We start from the raw sequence: 26,573 nt of genomic DNA, 5'->3' as shown, positions 1-26,573 counted from the left end.
AACAATCAAAAAGTGAAAATAACACAATGTTCATCAATTGATGAGTGGGTAAACAAAATATGATGTAATAATAAAAATATTTGAAATATTATTTGGCCATAAAAAGGAATGTACTGATAATGTACTATATCATGAATGAATCTCAGAAACATTATCCTTTGTAAAGGTATACACATGATGTGTAATTCATTTTATATGAATTGTCCAGAATTTGCAAATCCATAGGCCCAGAAAGCACGTTTGTGGTTGTTGGGAGTGGGAGTAAAGGGGAAATGGGAGTGACTGTTTAACTTGTACAAGGGATCATAAAAATATTTTGGAAGTAGATAGAGATTATAGTGCACAGTGTTCTAAATATAGTGCACAGAATGTTCTAAATACCACTGAATTGTATACCTAAAATGGTTAATTTTGTTAGGTGAAGTTTACCTTGATAATAATATCAATAAGCATATTATTAGTTTCTTTTAATTTAAGACCCTATGAAAGAAAGCAGATTGTGGGATTGAATTCATGGGTAGCTTCATTGATGTACTTGAGGATAATGTTGCATTACAACTGCTTTCAGCTTACTAATCAAATAACTATGAATCTCATCCTGTAGCTTGGATTTTCAGTGATAAATAGAGTTGAAATTTGTTGAGCATTTCTTTTTCTCATATAGTTCTCTGTGTATGCAAAGTAACCTTTGCATCAACGGTTTTGTCCACCTATCAAGTGTTTAAGATCTGCAGATATGCATGAGGGATAGTAGTTTGTCTTCCAATTTATATGTCACTGTTAATGTATGACACTATATCCTTTGTCATAGATTTCTGTCAATAGTTTCTTCTCTTTTTTTCTTCAGTCATGATATTTGTCAAGAGGTTTTTGCTTACTTGATAAACTTCCTAACAAATAAATTGTGCTTGTTTCTCTGGTGAGGAGTATAACACAAGTGAATTTGTTTTTAATCTTCCTTTCTAATCAGTTTTTTGTTCAAAATTTGCCAGTTTCTACCTGGAAAGGATTTGGCTGGTGGGGAGTTCACTTGAAATTAAGTTGGTTGTTTGAAAGGGACTTGAGGCTTCAGCAGCATTATATCATCATTAGTTAAAACCTTAGTATTAATTATATAGTGAGCACCAGGGGCATGTGGATAGTTAAATATAATCTATAAGAATGATTGTACCTTCTGTTTTGTGACTTTTCTTTTGTATATGAAATCACATTTACAGATTTATCTCAACAGGATTCATGTTCCACTGTCACTAGAATCATTCCCTATTGACATTAATTATCTTAATCTGTATAGTAGAGTTTGGTACTGTTTTCATCAACATTTTTATGCATCAGTGAATAATTTGTCAGATGGCCATTTAATTTTGTGAATTGGAGATGATGAAACAATAAGAATAATGAAAAGTAGAAATTTAACTGAGTAAACAGTGATTTTTAAGCTCTGACTATAGTCAAGATGAACTGAATGCTAGCCCTTGTAACATGTGTTCCACCTTTAAGAACATAGAATATAATAGAATCTCTGTGGAAATAAATGTTACATTTCAAATTTGTGACACATATATTCAAAATTTCTTGTACAACTCAAACTGCTAGTAGCTAGTGAATCACTTGATTAATTCCAGGTACTGACAGTCATCTACCCTGTGCACTTCAGTGCCTTAGTTTATTAATTTTTCACTTTAATTATTTGCATAGTGACTTTGACATTTTTTTTTTTATATTCCACAGTTTGTAGATAGGGTTAGATTTGGATACTGATTGTAGAGACCCCAAACAACAGTGACGTAAATGATACAGAAGTGTCTTATTTAGCCATCAGTTGAGTCTGAAAGTAGGTGAAAACGGGCTAGTATTGTAGTTCTGTAAAACAAAATACTCAGGGATCCAGGTTCTTTTTATTTCATTACTCTGCCATGCATAACCTCCATTGCCAAGGTCACCTTTCAAACCTGGGTGGCTTCTTTAGTTTCAACCATCATCTGTATTCTAGCCAGCAGGAAGGAGAAAGGAATAAAGAGAGCTGAGAGGGTGAATGCCAGCAGTCTTTAAAGGAAGGTTCCTGAAAACTGCCATAGGTTAACTTTGTTTAGATATGAAATTGCCAGAATTTAGGCACATGTCCATATCTACATATGAGGAGCCTGTGAAATGTGCTCTTTATTCTGTGCCCAGTGACATTTTGAGGATTTTGTTATTGTGAAAGATTTAGTCTCTGCTTTACTATATCACCTCTACTCTTATTTCCTTAATGTTTTTCTTTGACTTATATCCCTTATTACTTAAATAACTGTATTTAAAACATAAATAATACCCTGTCACATTAAATAGTAATACCTTCGAGAAAAAGAAGAGAACTTAAAAATGTAGTAGAGTGAAGAGGCAATAATGAGCCCATTTCCTGGTTATTTGTTCTCTGTTAAAAGGGAAGTTAGAGTTAGAGAGGTGCTAAAGAAATACTAGCATCACACTGTTTTGATATAACAAGGATGGAGTGTAAGGAGGACCAGTTTATCACCGTGTGAGTCAGTGTGAGTTTTCTGCTAGGCCTTTTGCCCTCCCTGAATTCTTATTCCTTGCCACTTTGTGAAATACTGCCCTATGCATGTTGTATGCAAGTGTGCATGTGTCTTTATGGTAATATTTGCAGGTGTATAGTTTTACTGTTTTAATAAACTTCTCTTAGAATGAAGCAGATAGTATGTTTATGAAATTGTTTTATAGTTTAGCATTTTTGTGATTTATAAATAAGTCCTTTAAACTTTAGTATTGAAAAGAGTGTATATTTTGCTTGATAACAGTTTTCTTGAGAACCTTTGTGAATTTTTATTTGAAAATGTTCATATTTTTGTATGGTGTATTTGTATATTTTAGTGCTAGTCACTTTTACTAGCCACATTGCTGGGTGATCTAAAGGAAGAAAAAAGAATTACACCTATAACTGAGATGTAAAAGAACACTGCCATTATGTTTCCACAACTGTAATTTTATCATTTTGTACCTTGATTTTAAGAGCATAAGATAAGGATACCAATAGTATGAGCTGAAAAGCTCAAAATACTGAGAGAATGTGAACTGTCATAATATTATGTAATCACTAGATTATATAAGTGTTTAATTAAAATTAGAAGTGGATCATCATTACTTGATCAGCCTCAAGGAAAGTATAAAGCAAAGAAATTCAGTACTTCTGTTTCTAATTATATATTTTATTCTTAGGAAATGAATTACACTGTCTGACAATATTGTTTATAGAAGTATTTATGGAATTTTCTATAGTATTTGTATTTACATGAAGGTTAAAAATACCAGAATTTCTCATACATTAATCATTTATTTGTAGGCAGATTACATTTAGATCCCCTGGGGTTGGGTGTGTAGTCTAATATGTGGAGAAACTAGGAACAGATCCAAAGGGGTCAAAGTTCAGGTGGTAGACCATATGAGAAAAAACTAAGAGAAATGGAGAGTTTTAAATATAGAAAATAAACCTGATTTGTGTACTTGGCAAACATTTATTGAATAGCTGTTATTCAATACCTATTGTTCAGAATCGGTATTGCTGTTCTCTCCCACTGTTACCACAGTATGGGTAGTATACAAGCTTTGCAAGGAAAAATGTTAGACTAGGGAAATTACTGACTAGAAGAATTCAATTTAGCTGAGTTAACATTATCCCTTACTGTATGCCAGCCACAGTACTTATTTTGGAGCAATGAATAAGACAGACATCGCTAGAGATGGAATCAAGATAATTGCTTCTGCCTTTTTCTTGTCTTATGGTTCCATAACTTTTCTGATGATTGTATTTATATTTTTTATGATTGACTCAACTTGTCACTTGAGTTAAAAAATGTTGGAATTTTAACTTGGATTAAATTTGGGATTTAATCCCCAAATTATTCTGTTTTTCCTAATTTTCATACAGATAAATATAAGAAAAAACTATTATTTAATCCATCTCTGAAATCCAAAATAATATGACTGACAAGATTGGTGGAAATTTATAGATGAAATAATTGTTAAACCTAAAAACTTTGGTTTTGGTTATCAGGTTGTGTTTTTAGTTTTGAATGATGTATACTCTCTTGATGTTGATCTTTAAATTTGATGTTATTTTCTTAGAGGACAGTGAAAATTTACTTCCACTACCTCTGTTTCCATTGCTTCTAGTCAGTACTTAAATATCTCTATCATGGACCTTTGAAGAAATTGTCATATTTTTCTTCTTACTGCCTTTAATAATTACTTTTGTCTTTGTTTTTCAATACTTTTAAATGTGATAAGCAAATACATGTAGATTTTTGAGAAAATACTGTTTGTGTTTGATAATTCCAATATCTGGAGCTCCTTTGAGTGTATTTCTACTTTTACTCTTTTATTTTTGTTCCTTCTTGCATCTGTTTTCTGGTTGTAGTTTTATTTTATACTGGATTATACTTGAAAATCATTTATAGACATAATTTGAGACCTGAAATTCTATATTCTTTGTAGTATATTTTTGATAGTTTGCTTGTGACAGAAATTGAGGGGCATTAGCAATCTAGGATTACTTTAATCCAATTTTCTGAGCCCTGAAATGACTTCAAATTAGTTTGCAGTCTTTGCAAGGCAAGAACAATCTCTTGTTCACCTAACTACTAGAGTGAAATTTTCAGTGTCACAACTAAAACCAGTTGTTTTTGTTTATTCCTCCCTAGACTCTTGAGGCTGTCAAACTTACTTCTCAGTCTCAACTGTCTTTTCTGTAATTCTTGCAGGGCAAACCCCAAAGGCTAAGTTTGACTTTCTGGATTTCTGTCTTCTCTCTTGGTCCAGTAAGTCTTCATTACTTTGTCATTCTCTGATTTCTGTATGAAACTTCAAAAATGAATCTTTGTATTTTTCAGTTTTTCTGGTTCTTAGAAGAATCATAGGTCTAAATAACCTCTTCTGCCATTTCTGGAGGTGAAAATGCCCATTTCAAATCTTGTGTTTCTTAAACAGAAAACCTTCAGATGTTTTCATTGACATATCGATTAAACAGTTTTCTGATTAAATAATAACCTATAATTTCCAGTTTAGTGTATACTTGCTTTGTCTTAATTGAAGTCAAATGTGTAGAAAACAATGATAGTAAAAAGTTGTGTATGCATTTTAGTTGTTTCTCTTTTCAAATCCTATTCTAGTTTGAGAAATTATTAACTGCTTTGTTTATATTACTGTATGGTAGTATATATGCAGCTTTTTAGTAGAGTAGCTTTTTTAACAATGTAACAGTTCCTCAGTACATTTTTTCATAGTTCATAAATTCTTGTAAGGAAACATTTGGATTAAAAATTTTTTTACTACTTTCAATCAAAGAGATCTGTAAGTTGATGCTGCTTTTTTATGTATTCAAAAATAATCTGTTTTTTAAAGGTTAATGTTCATGTTCATTTGTATAAGATAACAGATTTAGAATAGCATATAGTAAATACATTTACCCTTGAAATTCAAAATTTATACATATAAAAATCTAGTCCTTATTGTGAAATCAAAGACATAGTTACTCTTTACTTAAAATCAGTTGCTTAGAATTGAGTGTGAAATTTCTGATAGAAGTGTAATAATGATCTCTAGGCTGGCCTCCAGTGCTTGCTTACCTCTGTGGTAAAATTTGCCTTCACATAATATCCTTCCTAGGGGGAAAAGTATGTTAAGTTTCTTCCGTGGTTGCTAGCACACCCATTCCTCCTCTCTTCATTCTTTATGTGTTTTGTTTGTTTGGATTTGTGTGTGTGTGTGTGTGTGTGTGTGTGTGTGTGTGTGTGTGTGTGTGTGTGTCTTGTTTGTTTTGTTTGTTAGATGGATGATTGGGCATGAGGTACTTCTGGAAATCAGCACCATGTTAAACTCTACATACAGGGATGTGTCTGTTTTCTAGATAGTGTGAATTTGTGATGCTCAGATTTGTTATTTCCTCTGGAGGCAAGGCTTCTGGACTCTTGAGCTCCCATTACTATTATTTAAATATCCTTTAGAAGGTATGTTCATGAGTTACATATTCATTGGAAATTTTCCAATTGGTTGGAAATTGTTAATTTTTATTTTTAGTTGATTTAGATCGGCGTTTCTCAGTAGATGCTCTGTTAACTTCTGGGAAGGCATACAACTTTGACACTGTGCATGTTCATCACTCCTGGCCCCTGCCTCCCTGATGAGTCATACTGCTCCCCTGGTCACTGTGGCAAATAAAAGTGGACCTATGCTTTCGCAGACTACCTTGGCATGGTGCCCTTCATTAAGGATGCCTGAATTAGATCAGCAGCTTTCTTACCGTATCTTTTTGCCACCTAACAAAACTTAATTCATAAGTTATGTGAAAAAAAAATCAACTTAAAATGTTTTATTCTTAAGGCAGTAGTTTCAGACTGCTCCATAGAACTGCTAAGTGTTCTGTAAGGGTACCCCAGGCCACAGGGAGTCGGTATTGGGATGGGAGGAGTTGATAAGATTCTCTTGGAGGTGCAGTTTCCTTTTGCCTGTTTACAAATTGTGCTTTCAAGCAAGAGTTCTCCTGTCCTAAGTTATATCATCTTTCTCTGTATTAACAGAAATAAATGATTGAAAATAAGAAACATGGCTTAGTGACAGAAGTATCCGAAGGTTTCCTGACATATAATTTCTGAATCACTAGGCAGTGCAAAAATATTAATTTTAAGTATTTTTAGACAAGCAGATTTCCAACAATTGATTATCTGCTTGAGCTTCTCAGGTTAAGTTCTTTATGAGAGGGATCTCTTTTTCAGAGGACCAGTCAGTTCAGAGGAAAATTAAATCACTTAACAGGCTACCTGAACTAAAACAATAATTTGAAAAGAATTCTTTGTTTCTTTCATATTTAGCCAATTCTTCCTAAACCTGTTTGTTTACATTTATTTCCAGGATAAGCTAAATGATTTTATTAACATAATAAGGTTTCATTATAATAACCACTGTGTCTCTTGGAATGCTCAAGTCATTCAGATGAAGTTTTACATTGGTATCTTGATTCTTTGGAGGTCATACTTTTGTTGCACATTCTGAATAAGTGCCATAAAAATCTGCCGTCTTTTTACCCCCTCCCCCAAATACATAGGTATTTCCTAAATTCAAAGCAGTTATTGTCAGAGATTTCAACATTATGATTTAGGGATTTCTTGTTATCCTCTTTACTTCATGCTAGTACTTTGATTCTGGAAGAATATAAAGTAATGAAGTGGGGATTTTTTGGTTTCTTTAAAAACAAATTTGTTTTTTGTTTTATGTAATGAAATGCATACTATTTAGGCAGTGATATAATTACTGTCAATTAATTACAGTTTAGGAAGGGGGAAACAACTAAAGATGTACAGATTTGTTAAGAGTAGATAAACCAAAAAGTAATCTTAAAAGGGTGGATTTTTTTTCCAGGTAGATTAATTTCCAGAGATACTTAGCTGACCATATAGCCTGTGATTAATCTAGTTGCTTCTCAGTCTATCTATATAGATGTATATATGAGGATACTTTCATTTAGATTGTTACTACAATGCTTTCATTTTTTGGTTATTAATTACTTTTATTTTTTAGTTTTTAATTTTTTTTTAATTGTTGGGAAATATGGGAAAATATCTTAAATAATGTGAAATAGAACCCTTGTGCATTTTCAAATAAAGTTTGGAAGTATATACTTACAGGGGCACAGGTAAGAGTGTAGTTTGCAGAAATAAGACTAATGAGAACTCACGCAGATAAATCAGCATAGGAATTGTAAACTTGGATGCAGCGATTAGAAAAGACCAGTCTTTAAGTCAGGTCTCAGACAGCCAGGGACAGTCGCAGCACCAGGGAGAGCTCCTAGTATTCTCTTTATTCTGACTGTGTTATCCTAATGGTACAGGGTATTTGTCTTGCGTACTTTTAATTGGTTAAACACGTCCAGGTCCCCTGAGGCTAATAGATTTTTCTTCCTCATTTGGCCAGAGCCTTCAGTATCACTGAGGTCAGAAAATAAAGTGTAGCTATTCATTAATGAAACCAAGTTATATATGTGATAGAATTGATTCTGCAAAGAAATTCCAAGATATTCTCCCTACTTAGCAATTATTTTTATTTTGAATAATTTAGAATGATAATATTTCTCTCTTCAACTGTCCAAAGGAATTTCACAAGTACCCTTTTTCAACCCTGTTATAGCCTGAAACTTACTTTCTTTTAATTTCCCACCCTGTCCTTCAAAATTTTTTATTCTACTAGGTTTAGAACCTGTAAGAGTTTTTAAATTATTAAAGAAGTATAAGTAAATGTTATCTTTCATAATCATTCAGAAATTATTCTAGAAGTTTAGAAACGATGTATTTTCGTGTAGAGATGTATTACATCTTGCTTACCCTCTGTATGCCAGTATCAGAGTTCCATCTAGAAGCTTCACCCTATGAAAGGTAATTTCTACCCACTGTACAACCGCCTCAAGCCTACTCTTTGTGTAATTACTGCTTTCCAGCTAACCAGAACATTCCACAGCTGTCTCTTGATGACCCATTTTATTTGTAATAAATTTTCTCTTCTCAACCTTAGAGCATTCTGCCCTGCCTTTTTTCTTCAGTCTTCTATTTTTCTTTTCTACTTCTTGAACTTCTCTCTCCTTTTTCAAACTTCCCAATTCATTTCTTCTCTCTCTCTCTAACTGTCCCTTCCTGTCTGTCTCTACACTGCTGTCCTCTTTCTTCTTCCTTTTCTCTTCCCTTGACATCCTCCTTATCTTCTGTTTCTCCTGACTACTTCCTGTCTTCCTCAGCCTTCTTCCTTTTATTCAAACTAAAATCTCTCTTTCACTAGATAACACTGTTACTACCCGGGTATTGTCTCAAGAAATGACCACGTTCTCTTTTTCTGTAAGAATTGCTTTAATGTTTTATCACTTTGATTAATTTCCCGATTTTTACTCCTTCCTTCTGTACTGCTATCTTTCTAATGTACCATGAAAACAGAAACTGGCATGTATGATTTCTTTTTACATTACTTCTCCTACCACTTCAAAATTATATTTTAACTTATCTTCTCACTCCAGACTTGGAAGGAATAACTATACCTTGTACTCTATTTTTTCCTTGACAAAAACATATTTACTATAGAAAATTTAGTAACTATAAATAAATTAAATATGAATCACATAATTCTAACACTAATTACTGACAGCATATTTTGAATATACTTAAGACTATTTTGGAGAAGGAAATGGCAACTCTTTCCAGTATTCTTGCCTGGGAAATCCCATGGACAAAGGAGCCTGGCGGGCTAAAGTCCACGGGGTCGCAAAAGAGTCAGACACACAGTTGAGTGACTAAACAACAAGACTATTTTCCTTGCATGAATTTACTTATGAAGTGTTTATTTTAAATAAATAGGGTCATAGTTTATTGAATTTTCTAATTTATTATTATAGAATCAGAATTCTTACATGCTGATTAAGTATTCTTTTACGATGACATTTTTATGGGTTGCATAGAATTTTCATGCATAAAACTTAGTGTACCAGTTTCCTGTTGAGTGGTTAGGTTATTTTTTATCCTTATAAATGATGATGGACAGCTTTCTTTTTTTAAATCTTTGACCATGTTTGAATAAAAATGTTTATTTCCTTTGAGTAATTTGCTAAAGGAAGGATTTCTGAGATAAATCATATTTATAGTTTTAATGGATTTTTTTACATTTTAAAATTTACATTTAGGTCACTAATTTATCCAGAAATACGTTTGATCTGTACAGTGTAAAGTAAAAATTAATTTTTTTGTTTTCTAATAATGAATCTTTTATCCCACTATTAATTACTGAATATCTTGTTTCCCACACTTATGAAAAATGCCACTTTTTAATATTAGACAATGGCTTGCTCTGTTTTATCATATTAGTTCAGTGCCTAACTCTGTTTTAAGTTTTATGCCATTTAATAGATTTGGTATTTATAATTAGCCTCTTTTATTTTAAACATAATCAAGAAAGAAAGAAAATTGAAATAACATGAAGGGTGAGAATGTCTCCATTATGAAGGTAAGCACTATTACAGTTTTTTAAAAATTTCATTCCCCAAATACTTTGCTCATATATGCAAGCATTTAGCTGATCTCTTTTCTAATACGTAGATAGAAATATATACACCATTGTTCTTCACTTTTTACATGCTATATCAGGATGTATGGATTCAGTTCAGCTCAGTTCAGTCGCTCAGTCATGTCTTAACCTTTGCTACCCCGTGAACTGCAGCACGCCAGGCCTCCCTGTCCATCACCAACTGCCGGAGTCTACCCAAACCCATGTCCATTGAGTCGGTGATGCCATCCAACCGTCTAATCCTCTGTCATCCCCTTCTCCTCCTGTCCTCAATCTTTCCCAGCATCAGGGTTTTTTCAAATGATTCAGCTCTTTGCATCAGGTGGCCAAAGTATTGGCCACATCAGTCCTTCCAATGAACACCCAGGACTGATCTCCTTTAGGATGGACTGGTTGGATCTCCTTGCAGTCCAAGGGATTCTCAAGAGTCTTCTCCAACACCACAGTTCAAAAGCATCAATTCTTCTGCACTCAGCTTTCTTTGTAGTCCAACTGTCACATCCATACATGACTACTGGAAAAACTATAGCCTTGACTAGATGGACCTTTGTTGACAAAATAATGTCTCTGCTTTTTAATATGCTGTCAAGGTTGGTCATAACTTTCCTTCTAAGTAGCAAGCGTCTTTTAATTTCATGGCTGCAGTCGCCATCTGCGATGAATTTGGAGCCCGGAAAAATAACGTCAGCCACTATTTCCCCATCTATTTGCTAAGAAGTGATGGGACTGGATGCCATGATCTTACTTTTCTGAATGTTGAGCTTTAAACTAACTTTTTCACTCTCTTCTTTCACTTTCACCAAGAGGCTGTTTGGTTCTTCTTCAATTTCTGCCATAAAGGTGGTGTCATCTGCATATCTGAGGTTATTGATGTTTCTCCCAGCAATCTTGATTCCAGCTTGTGCTTCCACCAGTCCAGTGTTTCTCATGATGTATTCTGCATATAAGTTAAAGAAGCAGGAAAACAATATACAGCCTTGATGTACTCCTTTTCCTATTTGGAACCAGTCTATTGTTCCATGTCCAGACCTAACTGTTGCTTCCTGACCTATATATAGATTTCTCAAGAGGCAGGTCAGGTGGTCTGGTATTCCCATCTTCTTCAGAATTTTCCACAATTTTTAACTTGTTTTTAACCATTACATAGTAATTCAACTTAAGAATCTAAAACAATATTTTCCTATTATTTCAACATGTAGTTTTTTTTCCAGTCTTTCATTGTCATAAACTGCTGTCATGTTAAACTTCCTTATCCAATTCTTTGCCGACATGCAATACAGGATAAATTTCTAGAACTGGAATTATTAACAAATATTTAATGCAGGCCTCTTTTTGACTGCTTAATAGCTATATGCAACCCTTCATCTCACACGTACACTTGAAGCAAACAATAGAAACCTAAATAATTGGAATGATTCCTCTTATATCTGTAAATGTGTCGATATCCACTCTTCAAGAAGAAACAATGTTTCCCAAGTTATTCCAAACATTTAGCTTTAAGTTCATGGTCTCTTGGTAATGTCCTCTAGACTTGTGTTTCACAAAAACTATGTTCCTAAAAGTGGAAAATTGGGGACATACTCCCCAATACTTAATGTAGTATGCATCCCAGCTGGCACTAGTGGTAAAGAGTCTACCTGCCAGTGCAGAAGACACAGGAGACATGGATTCGATTCTTGGATTGGGAAGGTCTCTGGAGTAGGAAATGGCAACTGACTCCAGTATTCTTACCTAGAAAATTCTATGGACAGACAAGCCTGGTGGGCCACAGTCCATGGAATTACAGAGAGTTGGACACTGCTGAGCATACATACTAGTGGGATAGAAATACTAAAAAAATTTTGATAATAAAAGCGAAATAAATTACATTTTAGATTTTATTTATTAACCATAGAAAAAGTTTATGTCATCTTAAAATGTAAGCTTATCATTGTTTATTTCTCTCCCCCATGAGAATGTTAGATGAGGATATTTATCTGCTTTATTTGTCCAGCATTCCAAATGTCTGGCACATAGTAAATGCTTGATAAGTATTTGTTGAGTGAATGACTGAATACTATTTTAAGCAGAGCCATAAAATTCAACTTTTAAGAAATGTCAGTGTGATTGCCATACATTGATTGAAAAGTCTGTTTCTATATTCAGTTTATTTTGATATTTGCTTTTCCATAATGAAAGAGTGACATACATGGATGAAAATTGAACAAATGCATCATTGTGTACACATAATAAACTATAATTCTCTATTTCTTAATTCCTTTTGTTAACTACATTGTTTTTCTGTTGAAATTTAACATTTTTTTTTCTATCTTGCCCTGAGATCAGTCTTTCTTGCAAATTTTGGGATACTGTCACATTTTTACATTTTGTATATAGTATTTGAATCAATTTCTGGGCAAGTAAGGGTAATGACAGATAAGGTAAATTCAAGTCTCTCCTTATATCCTCCAAAATCAAAATCAGTACAGATCAACAAGAAGAACAAATAAAACTGTATAAAATCTATACCTTCAGCATAACTAGGAGACAGAATTCTACAAACTTCAAGTTTCAAGTAGAAAACTAAACATCAAATCCAAGCAAAGAGGTTTCTCCCTCCTGAAGCAAGCATTTGTGGAGGACAAGTTCTGAAAAACTGTGGGGGAAACTAAGATTGCTCTGAAATAGCCATTAGAAAGAGAAATGCAAAAGAGTCCTGATAGATAGGTCCTAGCCTTAAAAGTGTGTGTATTTTGAGGGTGGTTGCCATTGAAGGACAGTTTTTTCTGGGAGAGAAGAACATTAAAAAGAAGGAAAAGCATGATTTGGAGATTGGATAATGAAGGAAAAGAAGCCAAAGGGTGGAATTTAAGGTTCTGCAAGTTAAAATGGAAACCATTTCCCCCAAATTGGAGAATACACAGTCTCCACCACCAACCTCTTCACATCACCACCACCACCACCAAAAAAAAAAATTCATTAAAGAAATTACACTTTCCTATATAAAACAAAAGAGGGAGCTCTTGTAATAGGAATCTTATGACTCAAAGTCACAATACATGAATGCCTCATAAATTTATGGAAATCTACCATAGGAAGAAAACATAATGTGAGAATCAAAACATCTCAGTAGATGAGATCCCTTCCCTCCAAAGATAACGGCTACACAGCAGTAGAAAACTGTAATACTGCTCTAAACTGTATAAAATAACCTGAAATAAGCATTCGGAAGTATGAAAAAAGCAATTAAAATCATATACCTAAAGCAAAAAAGGAAACAAAAAATTTATCCTTCAAAATCCCATAGAATCATAAGCAAAGAAACCTAGAAGGAAATGAGAAGAGAGTTGACTGAACCCAAGAAAAAGATAAAAAATCATCTTAGAAATGAATTCAAAATTGCAAGATGGCTAATGGGGAATGGATTTGACTGAAATTTAATAAAAGACATTGAAGAAAGGCAGAAAAATAATTAAGAAGATGAAAATGAATTAGGTAAAAGAGAAAGTGGTTGAAGTGGAAGTGAGGTAAAAGAGTCAACATACATGTAAAATTGAATTAGGAAAATTAAAAAGAAGATAATATTTAAAATTATAATTAAAAAATTTTTTCCAAAATAGAAGACATACATCTACATACTGAAAGGACTGTAGACTACCTGGAGAAATTAATGTTGAACAGTTTAGAACAATATATGTGCTAGGTTGGGCTTCCCTCTCAACCTAGTGTATATATTGGTAAATTGGAAGTGGTCAAACAGGAGATGGCAAGAGCAAATGTTGATTTTAGGAATTGAGCTAAATGGACTGGAAGGGATGGATTTAATTTAGATGACCATCATATCTACTGTGGGCAAGATTCCTTGGAAGAAATGGAGTAGCCCTCTAGTCAATGAAAGAGTCCAAAATGCAATACTTGGGTGCAATCTCAGAAATGACAGAATGATCTCTTTTCGTTTCCAAGGCAAACTATTCAGTATCACAATAATCCAAGTCTATGCCCCAACCAGTAGTGGTGAGGAAGCTGAACAGTTCTGTGAAGAACCTATAAGACCTTGTAGAACTAACACCCAAAAAAGATGTCCTTTTCATCACAGGGGACTGGAATGCAAATGTAGGAAGTCAAGAGATACCTGGAGTAACAGGCAAATTTGGCCTTGGAGTACAAAAGGAAGCAGGGCAAAGGCTAACTGTTTTGCCGAGAGAATGCACTGGTCGTAGCAAACACCCTCTTCCAACAACACAAGAGATGATTCTACACATGGACATTACCAAATGATCAATACCGAAATCAGGTTGATTATATTCTTTGCAGCCAAAGATGGAGAAACTTGATACAGTCAGCAAAAACAAGACAGAGAACTGACTGTGGCTCAGATAATGAACTCCTTATTGCCAAATTCAGACTTAAATTGAAGAAAGTAGGGAAAACCACTAGGGCATTCAGGTATGACCTAAATCAAATCCCTTATGATTATACAGTGGAAGTGAGAAATAGATTCAAGGGATTAGACTGATAGACAGAGTGCCTGAAGAACTATGGACAGAGGTTCATAACATCATACAGGAGGCAGTGATCAAGACCATCCGCAACAAAAAGAAATGCAAAAACGCAAAATGGTTGTCTGAGGAGGCCTTACAAATAGCTGAGAAAAGAAGAGAAGTGAAAGGCAAAAGAGAAAAGGAAAGATATACCCATGTGAATGCAGAGTTCCAAAGAATAGCAAGGAGAGATAAGAAAGCCTTCCTCAGTGATCAGTGCAAAGAAATAGAGGAAAGCAGTAGAATGGGAAAGACTAGAGATCTCTTCAAGACTAGAGATCTCTTTCAGAAAAATGTTCTCTTGGTTCTCTTGATACCAGGAGAACATTTCATGCAAAGATGGGCACAATAAAGGGCAGAAATGGTATGGACCTAACAGAAGCAGAAGATACTAAGAAGAGGTGGCAAGAATACCCAGAAGAACTCTACAAAACAGATCTTCATGACCCAGATAACCATCATGGTATTTTATGATCAGTCACCTAGAACCAGATATCCTGGAATGCGAAGTCAAGTGGGTTTTAGGAAGCATCACTACGAACAAAGCTAGTGGAGGTGATGGAATCCCAGTTTAGCTATTTCAGATCCTGAAAGATGATGCTGTCGAAATGCTGCACTCAATATGCCAGCAAATTTGGAAAACTCAGCAGTGGTCACAGGGCTGGAAAAGGTCAGTTTTCATTCCAATCCCCAAGAAAGACAATACCAAAGAACATTCAAACTACTGCACAATGCACTCATCTCAAACCTTGCAAAGTAATGCTCAAAATTCTCCAAACCTGGCTTCAACAGTCCGTGAACCATGAACTTCCAGATGTTCAAGCTGGATTTAGAAAAAGCAGAGGAACCAGAGATCAAATTGCTAACATCTGTTGGATCATCAAAAAAGCAAGAGAGTTCCAGAAAAATATCTACTTCTGCTTTATTTACTACACCAAAGCCTTTGACTGTGGATCATGACAAACCGTGGAAAATTCTTCAAGAGATGGGAATACCAGACCACCTTACCTGCCTCCTGAGAAATCTGTATGCAGGTCAAAAAGCAACAGTTAGAATTGAACATGGAACAACAGACTGGTTCCAAATTGGGAAAGGAATATGACAAGGCTGTATGTTGTCACCCTGCTTATTTACCTTACGTGCAGAGTACATCATGCGAAATGCCGATCTGAATGAAGCACAAGTTGGAATAAAGATCTCCAGGAGGAATATCGATAACCCCATATACACAAATGACACCACCCTTACGGCAGAAAATGAAGAGGAAGTAAAGAGCCTCTTGATGAAAATTAAAGAGGAGAGTGAAAAAATGGGCTTAAAACTCAACATTCAAAAAACTAAGATCATGGCATCCGGTCCCATCACATCATGGCAATGCAGGAGACCCGCCCGGGTTTGATTTTCTGTTTGGGAAGTTCCCCTGGAGAAGGAAATGGCAACCCACTCTAGTATTCTTTCCTGAAGAATCCCATGGAATGAGGAGCCTGGCAGGCTACAGTACATGGAGTCGCAAGAGTCAGATAGGAATTAGCGAGTAAACCACCACCACCACATGTACTAGGTGATGCATTTACTTCTGTGGTGGTGGTTTAGTTGCTGAGTCATGTCTGACTCTTCTGTGACCCCATGGAATGTATCCTGCCAGGCTTCTTTGTCTGAGATTTCCCAGGCAAGAATTTTGGAGTGGCGTGCCATTTCTTCCTCCAGGGCATCTTCCCAACCCGGGGATCAAACCTGAAGAAACATCAGACAAATTTAAGTTGAAGGATTTTCTGCACAATAACCACCCTCAATTATTTAAAATGTCAAGCTTATGAAAAAGAAAGAGAAATAATTTAAATGGTTTAGGAAAAACTGCGTGTGTGTGTGTGTGTGTGTGTGTGTGTGTGTGTGTGTGTGTTGAGGCAGGGAGGAGAGTGGGAGGGAAAGGGGTTGAGTGAAAAGAATATGATAAGGCAAACGAGCAATGTGTAAACAATTGAGGTATCTGAATTGAGTACATAGGAGTTGTTTGTACTATTCTTGTGACTTTACATTTTTAAAGAAGTTTATAAAGGCTCCTAAACCCAGAGAATTTGGGGGAGATTTTTAAATAATTTGGAAAAATTCTCTTTCCTACTTAAGTGTACATAGACTTTTAGTATAGTTTATTAGAGTTTTAAGACTTGTACAAAGTATTTTCAGCAAAAAAATATCACATGATGGATGGAAAATTCTTTTTAAAAAACATTCCCCTGATTTTTAAAAATAAACTTTCTCCATAACATGGGTTTTTTTAAAAAAGTAATTACTTTTCATTGTCAAAATTTCAGTTTTATTTTAAAGGGCAGATTAAATGTCTTTTTGTTTTCTTTTCTGAATCATCTGTTTAGGTACGGTACTACTCATCACCTAATGTTATGATAAGAGAAGTCAGCAAATTTGGGACTTTTGAAAAGTGAAGTGTGTAACTCTTCTTAAGACTGGTAGCACTTTTAAGTATTCTTCACTAAGAAACCATTTGACCTCTGTGCACAAAATATCTTGCTGTCACTTCACGTCTCATTATGAAGTACATTTGAAGATTTTGCCTTATTGCAGAGACCTATTTTAAAAATATAATTGATCACATTGAAATCGTGTTGTGTCATTTTTGGTGCTTGTTGACCTCAAATTTTTGCTACATTATCGTGCCTGTAGTTGAGCAGTAAATGATGAGTGAGTGTCATCTTACCTTTATAATCTTCTCTCCCTGACCTCTTTTCCCTTTTTCCCTTCTACCTTCTCCTTTCATCTTCCCTCACCCCCTCCCCAACTTCTTTCACCCCTTCCCACTAAAGTAACTGTTTCTTCATTGTGGCCTTAAGTAGAATTAATGTGTTTTTTTGAAAGTTTCTTTCTATACAAGCCATTTGCTTATGAGAGTATATCGTCTCTGTTACAACTTTCCTTTAAAGACTCACCAAAAAGTAGTTTCTTGTGAATTTATTTTTTAAGGAGAACCTAGTAAATAAAGTAAGCTCAGATATATTAGAAACATCTGTAGTTGAATTCAGCTCTATAGAAAGCCTCCCACACAGTATAATTTGCTTTAACCCTTGTTTCTTCAACTTCTTATAGTGATTTCTTGTCATTTTCCAACAGTATTTCTTTTGTTGCCGTATTCTTCATGTATTAATTCAGCTGTTTATCATAAGAAAATAAATGTTTTCCCAGTGATGTGAAAGTTGGCCTTGGAAAGACTCTTGTAAATATTTATCACTACATATACTTGAAATAAAATATATATTTAAACTTGAATAATTTTTAAGTTTCAATGACTTGAAAAATACTGTTGAGAAAAATCTAAATTAATCTTCAAATTCTGGATATTTAGAACATCTTACAAATTGTCAGCAACATAAAAAGTATAAGACTAGCCTAGGACAACATCAGGGCACATGAAGTCACAGTTCAGATAGGTTATATTTGATAATTTAGAAATCTTTTGATAATTTCTTGTCTGATTGCTTGGCCATTGTTTTTACTTCATAGTATTGTTGATGATGAGCTCATGTGAGAAGTGTTAGCCATTTTCTTATTTAGAGTTGCTTGCTCTAGCAAACTGTGGTTTCTTTGAAGGGTTCTATTAATGTCCTTATCCTTTCTGTGAGAGAGAGTTTAAATTAGGTAGTGTTAACTTTAAATAAATTTTCAATTAAATGGCCACTTAGCCTAGACAGGAACAGATATTAGTACATGGAATCTAATGAATGATGACGTTTCCAGTGGTTAGAAGTTAATGAATGAATGAGGATTCCATTGTTAGTCCCTTCATGTTGTCTCACATAGGATGAGTAACATATGGACTGCACTGCTAGATGAGTGGAGCGAAGGAGGGAGCTGGCAGTGTCAGCTGGTCCATTAAGTGTTTCTCCCCCTTGGAGTATCTAGTTTGTGTGTCCCGCTTTGAAGGGTGCTCCTCTACAGAAACAAGAGCTCTGGATCACTTTAAGGTGCAGTGTTTTGAGAAAGTCTGTACTGGTAAAGGAGTAGACTGGAAATTATTTGTTGTGTTTGGCATAACAGGGGGACTATATGAGAGATCAAAGGGAGAAATATGCTGGAATTCTTCATTAATTAAATTTATTTTCAATGAAGTAAGGATACATCATTTTATTTAATAACCTTTTGTGCCCTTTGTTTAAATATTTTTCTCTATGATCTACAGGTGAGTTTAATGTTGCAAAATGTTGGATGTTGAACTATCTTTGAATTTCTGCAATAAAATCTTGAGTATGTGTGTGTATTTAATAAATATTAATAGATTGTTTTTATAGTATTTATATAGTCTTTTTTAACTGCAATTTTTATGAGATTTTGTCAGAGTATTGCTAGATTAGTTTTCAGGGAGAGTCTAGTTTTTTTTTCGTAATTGGAAACATTTTATGTAGCAGTGGGAATAATCACTCTTTTTAAAGTTTGAAATAACTCATTTTTTTCTGATGTTCTGAAATTCTTTTTTTAATTTCTAAATTTTATCATACCAAAAAAGCTTAATGCATACAGGTTTATCCACAGCAAAACAAGACAAAACAAAAGCAAATAAAACTCTGCTAATACTTTGAAGCCATATGTGTGTTTTTTTATTGTCTTTCTCTCCTGAGGGATAAACCCTAGCTTATTTTCTGGGTGATAATTATTATCTGGCTTTTCTTTTCTTTTCGCTTACTTGTCTATTGCTAAAAAAAATTTTAATTTTTTGCTTATAATCTTCATATAAATGAAGTCAAATCAGTATTATTCTGAAATGATTTATCTTAACATTTTGTTGTTGGCTATTTTTATTGATTTGTGTTAGTTAAATAATTTTCACTAACATATTGTATTTCACAGTATGAATATCACAGTATTTTTCTTCATACTATCATTTGTGAATATTTGAGTTGTTTCCAGTTTCTCTAGGGTGTATGACTAAGAATATAATTGCTACATTACAAGATATCCTTCCTCTTCTCCTTTTCTCTGCATATTACATACATTAATGTCTTTGTTTCCCTCTTGTGATTTGGAAAGTAATAATCTTGACTTTAATTTGGTTGTTAAACAGTTGCAGAAATACTCCCAAGAACATATTTCCCTTAATATTAACTATGAGAATAAACCCATTTGATTACTCTTCCTGTGTAAATAAGACACAGAATAGAATAATCAAAGGAGTAGGGTCATTCTGGATATTTCTAGGAATTGTCTTTATCTTTGGAGCTTGCATATATCATCAATATATGTCTGAGTGTTTTTTCTTTTCATTAATTTTTGCCTGTTGATCCTTGCACCCTGACACCCCAGGAACCTTTACGATACACCCATCAAGCACTTTTTACCTAAAGGAATTATTCTCTTATCTCAATGATAATGCTTCTGTTCAATGTATTCTGGTTTTTCCTTCAGGACGACTATTTCCTCCCTATGTTTGACCTCCTGTTTATCGTGCCTGTTTCATTTTTATCCACCCCACTGTTTTCATCCTTTCCGTCTCTTCAAGGAGCCATTTCTCAAGCATGCTGTCTACATTACTGTGGTGACTTTTACATTGTCAGGTCTACTTTTTCATTGTCCGCTTTGCAGGGGTAATCCTGAGCAAAGAAATGTCATTCATTACCTTGCTGGTTTGCAAGTCAGTATTCTTGATTTTTGTGCTGGGATGCTCGATCTTGAAAGTTACTTGTATGCCACATCAATAGAGGTCCTGTTACCTGATGATACCAGTCTTTTCATGCTAGTGCTTCTGGTAGGTGCTCCACATCCTTGGATCTTTGGGTTCATTTTGACAAGCTTCAAGGTGAAGTTTAAAGGACTTTGCTTCTTTTGACAGCCACTGAGTTCAACTCAACTTTTTCTTAAACATTTGTTTATTCTCTGGATCCCATTGTCAGACACACTCTCATATTTTATTGATCCTTAGTGGCTAAAGGAAATCCCAGTTGAATTTGCCTTTTTATGTGTTTTGGCTTAAGATATCCTCCGTTTTCCAGTAGACCGTCTTACTCTCTCAAAAATTGTTTTGCAAGTTAGCCTTATAAATCCTTGAAGTTGCTTTTAATGAACCAGAATTTCTGAAAGATTTCTAAGTTAGAAATTATGCAGTATCCATCAATTTTTACTCTTTAAAGTTCATTACAGTTGGATTTAAGGAAAGATTAATATGCATTCCTTGAACTGTCATCTTTTCCTAAAACATTTCAAAAAGTTTTATATAAAAATGTATATAAATATATATTTTATATAAACATTACATATATTTTTTTAATTTTTAAGAATTCTACCAAAATATTTATAAATAAAGTTATGAGATACCTGGGAATTGCTTTAAAATAATCTGGAAAGTGTTGTGAAGATAGTAATAGTGCTATAGATGAAACAAGGTTGACTGTGAATTTTTTTTTTTTTTTTTACCATAAATTTTGATATCTGCTGATGGGTACTATTGTAGTAGTTTCTCTACTTTTGCATAAAATCATAAAGTTATTTTTAATCTTCCAAGGGTTAAATTTCTTTGAATTGATTGCAGTTAGAGAATGTGCCTTATACAGAATTTAAATTTATTGTGGTTTCCTATGTGACTTGGCATATGATTTGTTTAATAGCTTTTGTGGAGATTTGAAAAGAAAATCATTGTGTATCTAATAAATCAGTCTTATTGGTGATTATATTTAAATCTTCTGTGAACTAATTTCTTGTGTACTTAATCTATCAGATACTACAGGAGGTTACATTTTTCTGCATTCATAACTGTACTGCCTATGTTATTTGATGCTGTCTTGAAAGGAGTCTTCCTCCCACTGTATTGGTCCTACATTTTGAACTTTTTAATTGAATAGTGCCATTTAAAATAATTCCTATGTTATTCCTATATTATGCTAAATGTTCATATTTGCCTTTAAATCTGCCTTTCATCCTTTAAATCTGTCATGTATGGCATAGAACCCACCACAAAATAAACTAGGGCCAAGTTGAAAAAAAGAAGATACAATTCACTCCACCTGAATTTGTACCTAATGTTGAACTAAGGAACCTTGTTTTCTTTGTCGCCTGTTGAGAGAGTAACTGCCATCTGGATTCCAGTATTTTACTAGTCTTGAGTTAAATATGTCATGTATTAAGTAGATTACTGAAGGAGCTCTGTAAATACCTGTTTGATTAAAATATATCAACTATTCAATGTAATTGACTTAGAGAAGAAAGAGAAATGTGTAGTCTAATATTTGTAGTTAAATGAGTGAACACTGTATATCTGTCAGTATATGAGCTCAGGGTCATGTTAGAGAATTAAATCTGAAGACCTAGATTTTGAAATGTAACTTTATATTTTAGCTGCTTTCTCTTGTCTGTTAATTTAGTTTTTAGAAGTATAGCTCTTTGGAAACCACAAAAGGACTTTATGCTTAATAATTGAGAGAGACAAGAATCAGAACTGGATGCCAAACCCTCAGTTGAACTATGAAAGGTCGAGTCTCAGTTGGAAATGTTTAATCATGAATGAGAACAAGTGCTGACCCTCAAGCCAGGGAAATAAAAATTTCAAAAATTATCACAATTTGCCTATGCTGTAAATTTCTGGAGATTGGGATTATGTAGAGAATCTCTCTGGAGGAATAGAGTTGGAAGAGCCAAGGGACCAGAAGTCACATATTTTGGGCATGGCAACCCACTCCAGTATTGTTGCCTGGAGAATCCCATGGACAGAGGGGCCTACCAGGCTGCAGTCCATAAGAGCTGCAGTAGTATCTGACTACTGCAGTGGCTTCGCATGCACATACACTTAATAATGAGTAACAGATTTATAAAGAGCATCTTAAACATATTGTTAGTATAAGGTTTTGATTTTAAAATTTTACTTTTTCATTGTTATTTTAATTTTATTTAAATGAAATTAGTTGAGAAAAATTATCTTTAACTTGCTTTTAACTATTACACAGTGAGCTCAATTCTGAAAGAACATACTTTGTAAAATACCTCCATCACTGCTATTGTGTGCATTATTTCATGTAATGTAGATAAACCCTTATTTGCAGAAAATGTCACATGATTTTTGAGCAGCTATTTGTGTCCAAATTTGTGTAGACTCTTATTTTGATGATTTTTGCATTAGAAATTCAAAAAGGATAGGTTTGATTTATGGCTCATACATAAGTCTATCATGAATCTATACTAGAGAGAGACTGTCTCTTTTTATCATATTTTTGTTTTGGCCGTAAATTTTATCTGCTAGGGTACATCACCAGGATCAGGGTGAAATGTATGCAGCTGTGTACTGTCCTCAGTGCTCAAGTGTTATATGTAGGCATATGTGTCTGCTTTTGTATCTCTGGCAGTGGAGAAAAGTGTTGGGTTCATTAGCTGTCAAGCTACCAGTTAGGAAAGAGTTCCTTGCTCAAGTTGAGCTTATATGGAGAACTTAGAAGGAATTGAAAGGGACAGTTTACTTCCTTTCTAGTCTCCAAGATGTGAATTGTTGTGCCTTGGAAAGCTGTAAGGGAAAAATGAAGAATTGTGATGAGTATCCTTGCTATTAGTTTTTATACCTAAATTTACAACTTTCATTCATCCTACCTTGAAAGTTACAGTTTGGTACTAAAAACAAAGTAATAACTTCTGAGGTCATTGATACCCCTCTCTCTCATCTCAGCTGTCTGTTAACTATAAAAGCAAAGGGCTTTTAAAATAGTGACTAATGGACTTAATACCTGCCTGGTTCAGGAATGATGGAAAGACTGACCTATAACATGATCACATCTAGAACTTCACTATGGTATTTTTCAGCTTGCTTCTTATGAAGTATAGTAACAACTACATTAAGTACAGTATTGTGTTTGACAGGGGTTTGACCAGTTGCTTCCCTATTTAAAAATCTTTCTTGTGGGGATCTTATTATAAACTGGTAGGTAATGATAGATTATAAATTTGGATATTTAATTCTAGTTAATATTAAGAAAATTGACCATACCCAGTGATGGTGATATTGTGGGAAACACAGAAACAATCTTATAAATTGGTAAAAATGTTTTGGGCACATCACTTTTGAGTGAGAATTTGGTCGTATTTCCTATTTAAAGTGATCATATCATTTCCATTGTCTATGGAGAGAAAAGTATTCAAACAAGTGCTGAGATTAAGCTTATTGCTATATGGCCTGTAATAGCAAAAAACAAAACTGAACATAGCTAAATACAACACTAGAGATCTAGTTAAAATTATGATATCTCAATCAGAGCATATATTATACAGCTGTTAAAAATGAATGAAGTAGTACTATGTGTATTGACCTGCAGGATCTCTAAAATATGTTGTTAAAATATGCACAAAAAATATACTGAAGGCACATGTGATAAGTGAGATGGGGAGGCCAGGGACTCTTCTCATTTGTGCATCATTGTTACAATGACCATGTATAATTTTTTTTAATCAGTAAATAAAATGTGCTGTCATTTATCTACATGTAGTTGTCCTTTGATAGTCTTTACTTTTATATGTTTATTTGTACAGTAGTATGGTCTTTTCTAGGCATTTAAAAGCACTTTTAGAACTATTACATTGAGTTTGTCTCCAATATTACTGCTGAAGTGACTATTCCACTAATATAAGAAGTTTGTGGTATCCTGTTAATATTTTTAAATTTACGGCCTTTAGAAAAAGAAAACAGATCTGTGTGGTAGGAGTTAAGATATACAACATGAATCTGTTTTTAAATCCCCGCTGTGCTGTTTTTCTGTTTCAGTTACCTAGAAAAGTACGAGAAGGTTCATCACTTTGGGGAGGATGATGATGAGGTACCAGCGGGCAACCCCAAACCGCAGCTTCCTATTGGTGCAATCCCATCTTCCTACAACTACCAGCAGCACAGTGTGTCAGGTAAATGCCGCTGGGAGGCGAGAAAGGCAGAGGCGCCCAGCTCTGAGTTAGAACAGAAGTCACCCATGAAGTGAATCGGTCCCTTACTTTGCACATGAAAATACTGAAAGCCTTGGGTTAATGCAGCTTCTGGAAATCAGCATGTCACTGGTATGAGGACCTTGTTTGTCACAGCCCGCATAGAAGACTTTTAGTTACAGGAATTTTTAGAGTTACAAATATATGTACACTTTCAAATGAAACTTGTTTGGTTTTCTTTTAATTTGATCAAAGATCAGCTTAACCTAAATTGTCACTAAAACGAGAAGAGGAATGTCTTGTTAGAATTAAGGAAGCCAAAAAATACTCATAGCATCTACTAGATTTTCTACAATTCATGGCATTCCCAGCACCAGAATTTCTCAGAAATGTTTCTTACTATGTTTCAACTGTTTTCCTGCCATGGTACCAGGGACTTAAGATTTTTTTCATTCAGGTCATTCTTATAATGGTTATAGAGGAATCTGCAGCTAAAAAGAACAAGACTCAAGTTAGAAATAGTCAAGTTGAGAGTCTAATGAAGAGGTTCTTGAGGCAGAGTTGATGCGATTTCGTGTTTGTGGCTTCAGAAGGTGATGACTAGGAAGAGAGCTCTGAAGAGATAAGTAGGTCTTTTCTTCATTCATCAATATTTGGCCTGAAAAAGAGGAGATAATATCTTTTTCAAGAGGATAGTCTTTATAAAAATATACAGATATCTCGATCTTTATTATTCTTCATTGGTACTGATACTGTTCTTTGAGGTAATCCTTAGGTTTAAGCTCTCTCATTTGTGCCAGTATCACTGATTTAAAGTTTTCATTGCCTATTTTCAAGTTTCCTCCATGTTGAATTTGACCCTGTTTCTTTCCCAATCAGTAATAGCTGAGGAAACAGAATCTCCTAGAATCTGTGATCTCCGGTAGAAGAGACTTCATCTGGTGATTTTGTATAACTGAGGCTTGGGGGAGGGGTTGTAGCAGTGGTGAGTGCAAACCAAATCTACCTTTATTTTTAATGAGAAGTTATTACCTCGGGAACCAATGTTAAAGGAGAACATTTTAAGTCATCATGTAGAAGATCTTGCTTAATGTTTAAGCAAGATGATTAATGATTAAATAAAATGAGGTGGTTTGTTAGGTAATATGCTTCCCATTTTTAGTAAGAGCTAATGACCATTGTCTAATCCAAGGATGTTATAGAGGCTGTTTCTACACTGAATGAGACCTGGTACCGTAACCTTTAAGACCATTCTGTAACTGTGTGTTACTGCTACATTATAGCAATGACGGAACTGTCCACTCTTATGGGTTAAATAGAGCTTGGTGTCTATTACACTTCTCAAACTAACCCATTTCAATATTAGATCTAGTTTAAAATGAAATTTTTTTCTGGATCTTCCCCCCGACCGCTCCCCGCCAACCCCTTCCCTGATTTAAACATGATTTACTTCAAGAAAGAAGATATTTCTGATGTTTCAGAAGTCTATTGAAAGTCATTGCTAGAGCTATGCAATTTTTAAAGAAATGATAGAATTCTTAATCTGGTGTTATAATAACTCCTTTCTGATATGCTGTCATATGCCTGTCTTTTGTTGTTTAAGGAGAATCTGAGCAGTTATGTAACATATGTAGCATGTTTGACAGAATCAGGATTGGGGACTGATTAGAAATAGAAATTACTGGGGAACATCAGACTATAGTATATCTAATTCACACTGAAAAGAGGTAGTGTTTCAGGGCAGCACTTATGAATTTGAAGGTGCTTTTTATTATCCCAGAAGGAGCCATAGCAACATTATGACAGTGTTCTAAAAATCAACATGACTATCAATATATAAAACAAATCCTTCACCAATGATTCTTTTCAAATGCCATTAAGGAAATATAGTAAGCTTCATAGCTGTCAGTGTGTATGTTTGTGCGTATTTAAATAAACACCAAAGTAGAATCACATAGTGGTAGATTAAAAGCCTTAGGATATTTTAGTTAGAACATTTAAAAGATTTGTGTCTACATCTTTGATCATATAGCCTTACTCTCCTTGTACGTTTGGATTGATGTATTTGGATAC

General features: G+C 34.3%; 1 protein-coding gene across 1 annotated transcript in view; it reads left to right on the top strand.

The window, feature by feature from the left end:
• Positions 1-26,573, top strand: part of ARID2 (AT-rich interaction domain 2) — a 179,316-nt gene that overhangs the window by 71,936 nt on the left and 80,807 nt on the right. The window contains exon 4 of the mRNA XM_061129468.1: positions 24,349-24,482. Coding sequence (XP_060985451.1) covers positions 24,349-24,482 — 134 coding nt within the window. The remainder of the gene's footprint in view (positions 1-24,348; positions 24,483-26,573) is intronic.

Source organism: Dama dama, chromosome 3 (genome assembly GCF_033118175.1).
Source record: "Dama dama isolate Ldn47 chromosome 3, ASM3311817v1, whole genome shotgun sequence".
In the NCBI taxonomy this organism is placed as follows: Eukaryota; Metazoa; Chordata; class Mammalia; order Artiodactyla; family Cervidae; genus Dama; species Dama dama.
This window is presented reverse-complemented; position numbering and strand designations above follow the sequence as displayed.